Source organism: Heptranchias perlo, chromosome 28 (assembly GCF_035084215.1).
Source record: "Heptranchias perlo isolate sHepPer1 chromosome 28, sHepPer1.hap1, whole genome shotgun sequence".
In the NCBI taxonomy this organism is placed as follows: domain Eukaryota; kingdom Metazoa; phylum Chordata; class Chondrichthyes; order Hexanchiformes; family Hexanchidae; genus Heptranchias; species Heptranchias perlo.
This window is the reverse complement of record NC_090352.1, coordinates 31316307-31331141: the sequence shown is the minus strand read 5'-3', so window position 1 is coordinate 31331141 and position 14835 is coordinate 31316307. Positions and strand designations below refer to the sequence as shown.

The window sequence follows — 14835 nt, the reverse complement described above, 5'->3', positions numbered from 1 at the left end:
ATATAAAGACAAGTTCTTTCTTTTTACCATGTAGTGTAGCCTTTACTCTACAAGTCTTACACAATGTTATTTGCACAAGTTCATACAATAATGGAGATGACAGGGCAGGTGAGGACATGAAAGTTCAGGCACTCATCAGTATGACAAGGTTAAACTGGCAGGTAGTACGAACAGCTGTGAGATACCATGAAACCCAGGGCAAACATCACAGTTTTACAAAGACTTTTTTTTATATAAAAGTGACCCAAGTCACCCACCAGTTTAAAGCTACGGATTCTTGCTGATGAATGCCTGTTCTTGTATGCCCTCACCTACCTCAGCCATCCCTACAGTTAATTGAACTTGCATTAGTAACATTCAATGAAATCTTATAGATGTCTAAGCACTTTTATACAAGAGGCATGCAACTGATGGTAAACCCAAGTGACCCCAAGAACCTAAAAGTGTGATTTATACACAAGATGAATTTTTTTTTTTAAATTTCCTTTTTAAAAAAGGATCGCTGTTGTATATTTGTCAGTAAAAAGTACTATTTCAGAGCAACACTCAAGGAATCAGGGTATCAGGATCTAGCATTCCCGTCACCCTCACTATTTTGGTGCTCCAAAAATCAGCGTCCAACAATCTGATGACCACAATACCACTGATATATAAAAGAGTCATTTGTGAGTTAAAGACTGAAAATGACACACAAAGTTTAAATAAAGTGGCAATGAAAAGGCTAAGCCCAATTTATCGTCTCCATGAAGGCGGAAAGGATTCTCTTAACCGCACAAGTTTGCTGCAAGTGTCTCACAGTGGGTCTCCCTGCAGACAACAGGTCAGCTTTAAAGAAGACATACCTTCACTTTACAGCATGAAGCGTTAATATGTATCCCGTGGAGTACCAACACACCAGGGCCAAAGCTCCTAAAATGTGTTTAATGTTTAGCGAACGTATTCTACCTGGAGTACGTTTTTTGCATCAGTTACAGATATCAAACAACCACAGTAAAATTTCACCGGGAAACTGCCGATATGAGACACATACCACCCACAGCGGGTAATGGGCCCCGTGAAGGGCAGCATTCATCTGAGGACCCTACTGATCAGCTACCTGGTTGATCAAAAGAAATGACGTGAAAACACTTTAAAAAAATATCCATGAAGATAAAACTGAACGTTATGAGGCGCAAAGGTGCATCCAGCAAAAAGTTCCAATTTTTTTTTTAAACTTGTGAAAAATTTCCTACTGCTCCAGAATTTGAGCTTTGATTTATCTACAAACAGATTAGGCTTTACAAATATAACGATTTAAAGTATTTGTAGTTTATATTCCTTAATTGTGCAATGGTTTTTATGGTGCTTTGGTAAGGATTGAATTGGGCTACCAGAGAGACCTTTAAGTGGCTGTTTTCTTTCTTGGCTTGGGGCGAGGCGAGAAGGAAGCCATTATCACAGACATCTGCATCCATTTCTGAGCCAATGGAACAGCAGTCAATCAACTTGGAAAATTCACTCATGGCAGAGCATTTGGCTAATTGCTGCTCCAGCGCTTCCTTTAAAAAAGGATATTAATCTATTTCCGAAAACAAACTCGAACCATTAACCTTTTGATGACTACAAGAAACAAGCCACTTCTTCCATTTACTCAGATTATTAGTCACTATGGGCGCATGCACACCCCTCCATCAATGGAACAGTGAGCGAAATGCTTCAGGTTGGGAGGGTCCTAACACAGACGCCTCCAAAGTCTAATGTGAGCTTGTGGGGGATGTGTTGAGTGATGGTGGCCTAACTCCATGTGCATCCTGATGTCAATTCTGGAGGCATTAAAGATTTCTTAGCATTATCCCAGCAGAGACAACCAATGGAGTAATGGTCTCAGGGATTAGCAAGACCATTTCCTCCCCTAGCCATGCTGAACTTTGCCCTCTAGTGCCCAAAGCCCAGAAGGCCCACATTTACACTGCAGTCGGAGTCTGAATCCTGCAAGTTCTGGGGGTAATCAGTCAGGTTGTTTCTATCTCCCGCTGACCCTGTTTACATACCATTCTTGCAAAGCAATTCCTGCTAAAGATGGGGTGTGAATGCACAGTCAGAAAAGCACCACTGATCCATCTTTCCCTCCACTAATATTTTGCTTTCATATTCTTCCTGGAACTACGTCTGCAGGAGCTGGGACAGAATACTTGTGCACGGTTCGAAAACAGGGGGAATGATTTCAGTCCTCAGGGGGTTAAAATGTGCTACCCTAGTGCAAGAAAATAATTAAAAGCTGTCAAACTTCACACTGAATAATTGGTCATGGCCAATGCTACTGCTGCCAACCAGCTTCACCCAGACACAGCTGCACAATTAATATAATTAGAAGGCCTGTCTCAACAAAGAAGGGATGCTTTTTTTTCCCTGACTTTCCTTTCTCTTCCCTCCTTCTTCATATCCACCTGACTCTGAATGCAGGAGCCTCTTTCTCTTCCTTCTTTTCCTCAGATTTTCACGTTGGCCTTGCCCGCTCGAGGCACCAGAATCTTCCGAGGCGACCGAGTGGCCCAAGGAGCTTGGAAGCCGGCTGGATGACGGCATTTCAGCAGCGTTTCGGTCTAGAGCCTTTCCTTGCCCTTTCGAACTATTGACATTTCTTTCCGGAACTAAATTCACCTGCTTTCCCGCCGTTTCATTTATAGCCTGTGCACGTTCAGGGCAAGGATCCACAATGGCAGGAATCAATAATTCAGGTGGTCTTTGATTCAGTGAATGGGAAACGGAGCAGCCAATTACCTCATCTCGTATTGGATGGTCACAATAACCTCTGGTGACCGACTCGGTGTTGCTCCATTTCTCGGGTACTTCATTTTTGAATGTGAAACATTCCCCACCTTTCTGTACTAATTGAACAAAATCACATTCCTGGTGATGCCTCACTAATTCACTTGATGAATCCGAGCCAATATTTTTATGTAACACATCTGTTATGTCAGCTATTTCCATAGGATTCTCTTCACAACACAATCTGTTGTCTGTGCAGCTATCAGAGTCCTCCGACTTTCTATGAGCATGCCAAACCAGAGGCTGGCAGCCATGATCTTTCACCTGTTTCACAATCTCTTCAAGGGCACAGGGAAGGTCATCAGATGTAGAAGACACACGTTTCAGAGCTGCCAAGCACATCCCACTATTCAAACCACTGGCCTCCTGACCAGATAAAGCCCAGTCTCTTTCAACGCTATCAGCAGCTGCCATCTTCAAGGCAACACTGTGTAAAGTTGGAAATTTATCTCCCTTCGAGCCAAAGTTGCTGGTTCTTGTGCTGCTCAAGATAATATCAGGGTAACCTTGCAAAGGCTGGTCTTCTGACATACTCGACTCAGTTTTAACCGGGAAAGTGAAGCCAGAAGGTGCAGTGCAGCTCTCTCTCCGAGAGTCAGACAACAGTGGTGAACGGTCATCGCACAGCTCATGATGTCGCCTCAAGATCAAGTCTGTAAAAAGTCTGCAGCAAGCAAAAATAGTGTTTCCCATGTCCTGACAGTCACTCGTTCGTTTTTATTTTTTGAACACACCACTACCACAAGCAAGGGAGGCAGGAAAGATAGTGGATACAGCCTCCAAAATGCGTCCAGTTCACACTGAATCTAGCTCTCGGCCGTCGTCGACACCGAGAGCTTGGAGAGAGGGGAATAAAGGACAGTGAAGGTCTGAATCGTCACTCAGCCTATCCGAATATTTCCAGTGACCTTAAAAAAAACTTTTCAGCAGCTGTTGCTGCCAAGCTTCCCACATGCCTCTAAACTGATTTCTCTCGTGCCAATACTCTTCCCATTCTCTTCAAGGAGAGGGGACATCTCTGTACCATGCATGGTGTGAAAAATCAGTTGCAATAAATTTGTGCAGCTGCAGGCAGCTGATGCTAGACAGCGTTAACTTGAAAAAAAAGTCAACTTGGCACAGAAAAGGTGGTGCAAGGTGCATTTTTAAAAGAATCCAGGAAACCCCAGAGTCTCACTTGAAGAGAAACCATTCAGGTCCGCCGTGTGATATCCATACCAAGTAGCCCAATTCAATGCCTTTACTGGCACCAGCTCTGAGAAAATGTCAAAGCAGCACTTCAAGAGTCCTGTTACGAGAGGATTGCTCATACATGCCGGTGTCCATTTAGATCTGTGCTGTGTCAGACTGCAAGCCTTTTATATGAATACAATGGGAGACAAATCTTACTAAGGCTGGAATAAGTTACACGTCATTGCCAGTTTCATATTGCAATGATTGCTAACAGTTTGAAAATATGACAACTGGATAAAAAAATCCTCACGTGTTTATAGTTTTTTTTCCCCCCCCATTTTTAATAATTCCCCCTGATATTACAGTAGAAAAAAAGCCCATTCCCTCAGCAAAGTGTGCTCAAAACAAGTCACACTTTCAGTGAAGGTGGAAAAATCAATTTGACCAAGTAACAAAAATTGACTCTTTGCAAGCCAGAAAATAAGTTAGTATAAAATTTTATTAATATAAAAATCTGGATCCCAAATAGGAACAGACTCCTCTATATAGCAAATTTAAAAATTCACAAAGCACAGTGATCAGCTCCAAATGCAGGGCAACTGATGGACAGCTAAAAAGTCCTATTATAGCCAATAACAACTCATCATCTGCAACATGCTAGAGATAACAAAAGCAAAATACTACGGATACTGGCACTCTGAAATAAAAACAGAAAACGCTATAAATACTCAGCAGGTCAGGCAGCGTCTGAGGAGAGAGAAACAGAGTTAGTGTTTCAGGCCACTGACTTCTTCCAGTTCTGATGGAAAGGCATTAACCTAAAATGTTATCTCCGTTTCTCTCTCGCTCTCTCCACAGATGTTGCTTGACCTGCTGAGTAATTCCAGCATTTTCTGTTTTTATGCTAGAGAGATATATTGGGCCAATACCACAAGTCGAAGGGATACGAAAACAAAGCACCAGCTTCAGCGAGTTTGAGATTTCAGGTCTGGTGCGATCCTGTTTGCTGACTGAAAAAAAATTTGTACATTAAGTAACAAATATTAAAATAGTGTAAATCCGCCTCTCGGTACATTATCTCCTTGCTTCCTTCTCGCTTTCTTTCCTCCCTCCCATTCCAATACCCAACCCATCTCCCTCAATTCTGTCGGGAAGGTCAGAGAGTCCAGCACGTGGACATCTCTACATTTTCAGTCGATACCTGACTGAATTTACCCCACTTCTTAACCCGATTTAACTCAACGTGCATTAGACTCGTGCAGATAAAGGCTGAACTGCTTCAACTCTTTCTCTTCCCCCCCCACCCCACCAAACCCCCTCCTCCCTGAACCAGCCAGGTTTCCTACTCTTGTCACACTCAAACAGCTGAGAATAGCAAACCACGCCCTCTAGGGGAAGCTCAAGCCTGAATGCTAATCAAGACTGGAAATCAAACTCAATCTCTTAATTGAGTGCCTAATGCAGTCTCTAGCACACTGCCACCCTCTGCCCACTGAAAACTGCAAAGCCATTTCTCCTTTTCTGTCATTTGGAAGATACATTGTCCAGATACCAATCAGATTTTTCTGCAGCCCTGCATTCTATTTGGCATAGAATTAATACACGTAGTGGCATACAACCTAATTTTTAATATAAATGTAATAATGAATACCTGGGAATGACTACTGTGCTGAATAGATAGTGTTTAGAACCATAGATAGATTCTATCTAGTAATCATTGATATTATTGTGGAGAAGTTTTTATTTGTTGCAAGGTACTGGGTTATATTTGCAGAGCGACAGGGTACAAATCCAAAGAGGCTGTATTGTTGCTCTAGAAGGCATTGATCAGACTGGTCACCTGACATTATTGCCCTTGAACGGGTACAGAACAAGCAATGATGGTTCAAGGTTATCGCAAATTTAAGTTATGATGAAAGGCTGTGGAAGCAGAGTTTGATTTCTTTGGAAAAGAGAATTTGATGTGATCAGATAGAATCATAGAATCATCAAAGTTTACAACATGGAAACAGGCCCTTCGGCCCAACATGTCCATGTCGCCCAGTTTATACCACTAAGCTAGTCCCAATTGCCTGCACTTGGCCCATATCCCTCTATACCCATCTTACCCATGTAACTGTCCAAATGCTTTTTAAAAGACAAAATTGTACCCGCCTCTACTACTGCCTCTGGCAGCTCGTTCCAGACACTCACCACCCTTTGAGTGAAAAAATTGCCCCTCTGGACCCTTTTGTATCTCTCCCCTCTCACCTTAAATCTATGCCCCCTCGTTATAGACTCCCCTTCCTTTGGAAAAAGATATTGACTATCTACCTTATCAATGCCCCTCATTATTTTATAGACTTCTATAAGATCACCCCTAAACCTCCTACTCTCCAGGGAAAAAAGTCCCAGTCTATCCAACCTCTCCCTATAAGTCAAACCATCAAGTCCTGGTAGCATCCTAGTGAATCTTTTCTGCACTCTTTCTAGTTTAATAATATCCTTTCTATAATAGGGTGACCAGAACTGTACACAGTATTCCAAGTGTGGCCTTACTAATGTCTTGTACAACTTCAACAAGACATCCCAACTTCTGTATTCAATGTTCTGACCAATGAAACCAAGCATGCTGAATGCCTTCTTCACCACCCTATTCACCTGTGACTCCACTTTCAAGGAGCTATGAACCTGTACTCCGAGATCTCTTTGTTCTATAACTCTCCCCAACGCCCTACCATTAACAGAGTAGGTCCTGGCCCGATTCGATCTACCAAAATGCATCACCTCACATTTATCTAAATTAAACTCAATCTGCCATTCATCAGCCCACTGGCCCAATTTATCAAGATCCCGTTGCAATCCTAGATAAGATTATTAGAGGGAAGTCACAAAGATTGATCCAGGCAAATTGTCCACTATGGTGAAGGGCTCAAATACCAGGGAAGACACATTAAAAATGAGCTAGAAGAAAGAAAGGAAGTCTGGCAGGGCATTTTCCTTCAGAAAAGAGAGGAAAGTTGTGGAATAAGTTATCAAGGATGATCAAATTGACCAATACAGCATAGACCACAGATTGGACTGGGGCCTTTCTGGTCTGGCAGTGCATTTACCCGCTCAGCCACTGGGCATGGGGACAATTGCAGTTTTATAAAAAAGTAAAAAGTAATGCAGACATCACAGCAGATACAGGCGGCCAGGATGTTCCACGTAGCAGAAGCATGACGTTGCTCCCATTGATCGACTAACAACTGCAAAATAATTGCTGCAAGTTTATCAAGAGATCATTTGTAATTTGTTACTGGCAAATAAGTTGGCATTTATCATATTGCAATGCTTGATGATGGATTAGTTATCAATAAATGTGTCTTCATTCAAGAACACATCTTCCAGATGCATACAAAAACAAACATTTAGATGGTCAATATAAATTTCTTTATAAGTCATTGAACTAGATTTGTTCAGCAGACCGACTTTTTAAAAAAAAACACTTTTTCTCTCTCTTACTTCCAGCTTAAACTGCACTTAGAATCAACAAAATTGTATTTATATACTGCTTTACCTCGTCTCAATGTCCCAAAGTGCTTAATGTACAATTTAAATACGACAATGTATTTAATACAAATCACTTATGAAGGTAAACACAGCAGCCATTTTGCACAATGACAAGCTTCCACAAATAGCAATGAGATGAATGGCCAGTTGATCTATTGGTTAAGGGAGTAATGTTGGTCAGTTATATAAAAAGTTATTTGCTACCAAGTTGAATTTTTTTTTAAATTAAGGTCTTCTTTGTGAATTCAATTCTAGGCCTGTGACATAGTGCAAAATAATCACTGCTGCAAGTTTATCAAGAGATCCTTTGAAGTTTGTTACTGATAAATAAGTCAGCATTTATCATATTACAATGCCTGGATGATCACGATAGATTAGTCATCATCAATAAACATGTGTCTTCATTCAAAAATACATCTTCCAGATACATATAAAAACAAACATTCAGATGCATGTCAGTTTTTTTTGGCCATTCATCTCATTGCTGTTTGTGGAAGCTTGTCATTGTGAAAAATGGCTGTTGTGTATGCCTTCATAAGTGATTATTTAATACTTTAAGTACATTGTTTGTATTTAAATTCTACATAGCCCAATGCCACTACTCACCACCTTGCTCAGAATGGACTTCCAATTCTTGCCCGCTTCCCATCTCTCTTGCTGAACACATTAACTCCTTGTAGGGGGTCCTATACTGAGAAGTCTGGCAATTTACCTCACCGTGGAGGACATCACAGCCGGGCCCAATCCTGTCCTCACCCAGCATCCATGTACATGTACTTCCAGTAGGGGTTCACTGGATAGCGGCTTGGAGCAGAAATCCGAGCTGATTTTTCCTGTTCCCTAAGCCAAAGGTGCCGGCTGAGACAAGAACACAAATAGGAGCAGGAGGAGGCCATCCAGCCCCTCAAGCCTGTTCCGCCATTCATCAAGATCATGGCTGATCTTCTACCTCAACGCCATTTTCCTGCACTATCCCCATATCCTTTGATGCCTTTAATGTCTAGAAATCGATTAGCTAACTCAGCACAAACCCGGGGGGGCGGGAGGCTATACTTCTGACCCATCGAGACCTCAGGACTCTACAAAACGCAACACTTCATATGTGCAAGTGATGAGATTATAGCCGTTGGAGAGATCAATTCGGGATACAGATGAACAATGGGAGAAACAGCAGCAGGCAGGAAAAGATGAGGCTACAATCAGGGCCTCCTGTTTTAGACACGGCTGATCCTCATTGTGCAGTGCAGCATACAGAGTCTAAACTAGATTTAAACTAATTTTCAACCTCTGATCGAAACCTAGAACATATTAAATTTGATTTCAAAGGCTCGGTTGTGTCCCAAACACCATTTGGTTATGTTCTCTTCTCCACTCCAGAAAAAATTCCCTTCTTCCCCTTAAGACAGTACTCAAGAGGCCATTTTTCATGTGTGAAGCAAGACAGTGACTATGAGAACGTATTTGACAGTAGCAAACATCACAGCTAAACCCAATCATGTCCTTACCCCATATCCACACGTGCACACCCTTCAGCAATGGTCCCTGGATAGTGATCAGGAATAGGAACCCTAACTTATTTTCACTTCCCTCAATGACAGATATTAGCCCCAATTTTAACCCAACCTGCCCGGTGAGAGAGGGGCAGGTGTGTGTTGGACACCCGATTTACACCCCACCTCATTTTATTGTCCATTGACTTCAATGCAATGTAAAATCAAGAAACGTGTAAATCATTTGCCCTGTTCTCACCGGGCAGGTTAGGTTAAAATTGGGGCTATTGAAACCAACTGTAGCACTGATGCTCTAGCTGAAATCAGCTAACGCAGCACATCCAGGAGACTGAACATGGGACTTTTCTGGTTTATGCGATGCCTTTACCTGCACCTTGGGGCAGGGGTGGGGGGGTGCATAATGACATATCTACAGGCCTCTCACATTAATACTAGGGGGCTTTAAACCTTCCAATGCCAAGACAGCTTTTCTCTCCCCATTCCAAAAGTGTGCCATGATTCAGATACAACCACTTTACTGAGAGATGGGTATGATTATTAAAATTAATTCCAAAAAAATTGTTATAATGAGCAATACAATTTTGATTTCACTCTTCAGCTCACAGCGATCTAGGGAGGCTCCAAGGAAAAGCAATGTCAGAATGCAGGGAGTGAAACTGCTGCCTCGGGGAGCAGCCAGAATGCAGCATCAAGAATCTGGGGCAAGCAAAGCAGCCCATTATGATGCAGAGACGGACAGAAAACAGCAGCCACTCCTCAGAATATGTCACATAGGAACAGGAGTAGGCCATTCAGCCCCTCGAGTCTGTTCCGCCACTCAATTAGATCATAGCTGATCTGAATCTTAATTCAATCTACCCACCTTGGTTCCGTAACCCTTACCTAACAAAAATCCAGCAATCTCAGTTTTTGACATTTTCAACTGATCCCCCAGCCTCAACAGCTTTTTGGGGGAAAGAGAGTTGCCATTACCCTTTGTGTGACAAAGAGCTTCCTGACATCGCCCTTAAATGACCTAGCTCTAATTTTAAAAGGTTATGCCCCCTTGTTCTGGACTCCCCCACCAGAGGAAACAGTTTCTCTGTCTACACTATCAAATCCTCTAATCATCTTAAAAACCTTAATTAGATCACCCCTTAATCTTCTATACTCAAGTGAATACAAGTCTAGTCTATGCAACCTGTCATGATTTAACCCTTTTAGCCCCAGTATCATTCTGATGAATCTGCTTTGTACCCCCTCCAAGGCCAATATATCCTTCCTGAGATGCAGTACTCCAGATGGGGGTCTAACCAGAGCTTTATATAACTTAACATAACTTCCACCCCTTTGAGATAAAGGCCAACATTCCACTAGCCTTTTTAATTATTTTTTGTACCTGTCCACTAGCTTGTAATTATTTCCATACATGGACCCCTAAATCTCCCTGCTCTTCCACATCACCTCTCTCCTCTTGTAACATTTGAGGTGCTTCGTACAATTATTTTTGACAAGACTATCACTGGAATACACTTGTGATGTGAGCAGGTTGCAGGAAAGCTATGATCTGTACCATACACTTGGTCTGTTCTCAACTCTGGTGGTACCAGACTGTGCAACATTCAAGAAAGCCTATGACCACCAGGATAACAACCAAAAACAAACCTACTTAAAAAGGTATTAAAAAAATACAAGAATGCTGGAAACACTCAGAAGGTCAGGCAGCAACTGTGGAGAGAGAGAAAAACACAGGATTAACATTTCAGGGCAACGACATTTCATCAGATCAGCCAGTTGGAAAGGTCATCGACCGGAAATGTTAACTTTATGTTTCTCTCTCTCTCTCCACAGATGCCGCCTGACGTCCTGAGCATTTCCAGCATTTTCGGTTTTTATCTCAGATTTCCAGCAACTGCAGTATTTTGCACTCTCAACCCCCCCTCCCCCACCAAACACCCCAGTTCAGTGTATGCTGGGACTCATGCTGAAGAACCAACCCTAATCAAAGTAAGAGCCATTTCATTCTATATGCACCATGGCTATGTCATGGTATATCAAGCAGCGCTGCCCATGCAATCTGCATGCACACAGAGTTCTCAAACTGTATACTGTCCCAGGTTAACTTCTTTCAAAACTAGTACTGCAAAACCCTGGAACATCCTAGGTCAGGGAAAAATTTAAGTTTTCAAAGATGAAATGACTGGATTAAGGGATTTTCTGTGGCGTAATCACTATTGCTTAGAAACTGGCTTTTTCCACTGGCTCCGGTTTTTTTTTAAATTGCTAAACAGCCGAACTCAGACACAAATTACACTACAAGTGCAGAAATTTGCTGATTTGCTGTGATACATTTTGCCACACCAAATCACAGGCCCTACCCAGAATTTGTTCAATTCCAAAATCTCTATTGATCTTACCTTTACTTTCTTCTCCTGCACGAATTCCCTCACTACCCTCCTCTGCATGATTTCCAAGCCAACACTTTGAGCAGCGGGTAACAGAAATATTTATGTACCCAGCATTGTTCACTACATATGGCTCCAGCATTCTGAATATATCTATTCAGTGCTCATCCTGGTAAACCAGCTAGCAGCTGCCCAATTCTTTCGGTTCTGCCCAAGACTCTAATTTTCTTTTTACAAACAATCCCAATGCATCGAGCAAGTCATTTTAGCTACGTATTTCAAAGAATGAAAGATCCCGAACCCTGAATAACACTGCTTACTCTTCACCGTATGCCTCTGTCAATCTGCTGCGAAGGGTCAGCTTGGCTCAGTTTGTAGCACTCTTGCCTTTCGGTCAAAAGATTGTGGGTTCAAGCCCCAAACCAGAGATTTCCATTTCTCACACCTGCTATCTCAGTGAACCGTCCGACTATGGAGGAGTTACAGGCAGTTGTACGCCGCTAATGTGTGTTCACTGAAAACTGGATCAAGACCACCCAAACCGATTTGACTTTGGACTTAAAATAACAGACTTCATCACAACAAAGACATTGATCGCCAGTCAAAACTGGATTAAAATCCAATTCCCATTTTACGGCAACACGAAAGGCAAGGTATTTGCTTTGTATCAAGGTGTCATCCATCATGTTTTCACATGACAGCTTATCTTTCTAGTGCAACAAGTTTACAAAAAGTAATGAGAAAAACAAAATTTCTGATGATGCCTGAGGCACAAGGGGAATAATTCATACTCTCAGAACTAAACACAGGCATTACACTTGATAGAAACATCCACTTTTTTATTCATACACTGGGTACAAAACAAGCTCACAAATGACTTGCAGTTCTATTACACAAAGTTCAGTACTGTACCCCCAATTGCCATTTCAATGCTATAAAAGGTGGCACATCATTTAAGGTTTAAGCACCAGATGCTTTCCAAACAGGCCTAGAGACAATATGCCATCTTATACAATCAACTATACCCCAACTACATATCAAGTAGAGACAAAACATGGAAATAACATTTCACCTTTCTATTAAATTGATTACTGATACAGGTGTTATAACCAGTCTCAGTGCCCATGAGCAAGGAACATACTGAATTCATCCAGGGTTCCCCTGCCTGATTGATGTCCAGGACCCCCGCTGGTAAAAAGTGATGCTCTGCACCCCCCCAGTCAACACTCAAGCCTAGGTTTTCTGATGAAAATGATTGGTTTACTGCCAACGTTTCAATGGGTTATTGGCAGAGCTACAACCAGAAAATCTAGGCCTCACCACTGGGGGCAACATCAGGACTGTACAACTCATGCAATAGCACAGCACCCCAGGTCAGTCAGGGACCTGGAGCAGATCCAGTGAAAGGACACATTTTGTCAATTATTTTTATACTACCTATTACAACCATGCCTTTTCACGATTGTAGGTGTGCAGATTTGACACCAGATTAAGTAGGTAGTATTTAGTATCATTGTCTAGTAAAATGCCCAAACCAAACCTTCGCAAGAGGGGGCCCCTGCAAGCCAAACGCTGCTCCTGCTCATCACGGTCCATCATACATGAAGGGCAAGTGCCAGAGGACAGTGTCTGTAAAACCACATCCTTGCAGAGAGGGGAGAAGAGGGAAGGGGGAAACAGCAGCCATGGTAACTGGTTATTTTAGCTGGATATATAACCTTTCCCCGCCCCCATCACATGACCCGCCCCAGCAACCAGCCCTGGTTGTGAAGGAGCCGGTATTCACTTCCGGGATCACCATGTTCAGAGAGAAGGGAGCTAAAACTACCAAATCGGGGGCTGCCCCCCTCCCTGCTCCGGCGGGGTCGTACCTCACCGGGACCCCGGCACCCGACACCCGGCCCAGCACCCCCGCGCCAAGGAGTGCAGGCCGCATCGGGGCGCTTTCCCAGCAACCAGCGGGAGTGAAGGTGACCTTCAACCGCCGGGCTGAGAGGAGAGGGCTGGTGGTAGGGAGGAGGAGGAGGAGAAGTAGCCGGGAACGGGACGCAGTCCATCCGCCAGGACACAGGGGGAAGGGGAAGGAGGAGGTGAAAGGAGTGCACCTCCTGACCCCCCCAATGCAGTGTTTGCATTTAAACAGAGAGCGTTCCCCCCCACCCCGCCGTAACCCCCAAAACCGACCGCCCGCAATAGCCGCGACTTTGAGACAAAATAAATTGATACAATTGCAAACATCAAAGGCGCCGCCGCTGCCGAATGGATACAATGCGGGGCCGAACTGCAACATTGTAGCTGACTGACACCAGCAGCAGAACCAGGCAGGGGCACAGATTGGGAGGGAAGCGGACTCCTCCTTCAAATCAGTTTAATTCGCAAAGAAATTAAAGAGAAATAAATCCTCGATTCACTGCATTTCAGCCACCCGACCCCTCAAGTGCAGACCTGAACTTTGAGTTACTAAAAGAAATGATTTTAAATCTTGTGCAAACATGAATGGAAATCTATATCTGGATATGGGGGGGGGGGGAAGAGATTGATTCAACGTTTCCCCCCTTATGTTTGATCTCCCACTAACACAGCCCCTTTTTCTCCCCCCCCCTTCTCACTCTCCCTGGGTTATTTTGACCTTTACTCACCACATTCACACGCCTCCTTTTTAATGTCATTTTCTAACTCGTTCCCTTCTTTGGTGTTGGCAGCAATCGGAGAGGTTTCGTCCGTTTTGCTCACCATCGCTTTCACCCTGTCCCGCACCTTTCAAATGGAAACAGGTAACCGATCCCGACACAGACACAAGCAGTGGACGGAAGGACAGTGCCGGCTCTGCTACTGACACACGTGGTGTATTTTTTCTCTCTCTCTCCCCCCTCTTGCTCATAACCTCCGACCCTTTCCAGTCAGCTGGTGGGAGGTAACTGGATGTAATATGGTTGGCGAGACGTGCCCCAAAGCAGCCAAACACCTCAATCTTGTTTTCGAAATGATAGTTAATAGCGCTTGAAGTTTGCCGAGTCTCAGAGCAAAATAAAATATTTCATTTCAACGATTGAGTAATGCACACTTTGTCGAGATGTTACAAGCTATTTTTTTATATTTTAGGAGCATTTTATACTTTTCAAAAGTAAATGATTACGCAAAGTTTTGTAACAATATGCATAATATACAACAGTTTGCAAATATATTTAACGTAGAAAAGAACGTCCCGAAGCTCTAGTGCAAAGCACAGAGATTATTAAAATATTTTAGCTCCATGTATTCTAACTATATACAGCTCAAAGGACTATTATTTTCAAATTTAAAAATAGAAGTTTGGGGATATTTTTCCAGAATGTGAGAGCAGCTTGTACAATGACTCACCAAAAAATAGACTTGGATCAAGAAACAGTTTTACTGTTGTAACCCGAGGCAGTGTCATAATGAGA

General features: G+C 42.9%; 1 protein-coding gene across 3 annotated transcripts in view; it reads right to left on the bottom strand.

Moving 5' to 3' along the window:
* Positions 1–14273, bottom strand: part of cluha (clustered mitochondria (cluA/CLU1) homolog a) — a 72762-nt gene extending 58489 nt beyond the window's left edge. For 2 of the 3 annotated variants that reach the window (XM_068008347.1, XM_068008349.1), the window contains exon 1: positions 14050–14273. In XM_068008347.1, coding sequence (XP_067864448.1) covers positions 14050–14146 — 97 coding nt within the window. In that variant the 5' untranslated portion in view covers positions 14147–14273. Of the gene's footprint in view, positions 1–12950; positions 13122–14049 lie in introns of those variants that run through there. The other variant, XM_068008348.1, reaches the window with a different exon arrangement.
* Positions 14274–14835: the final 562 nt, after the last annotated feature.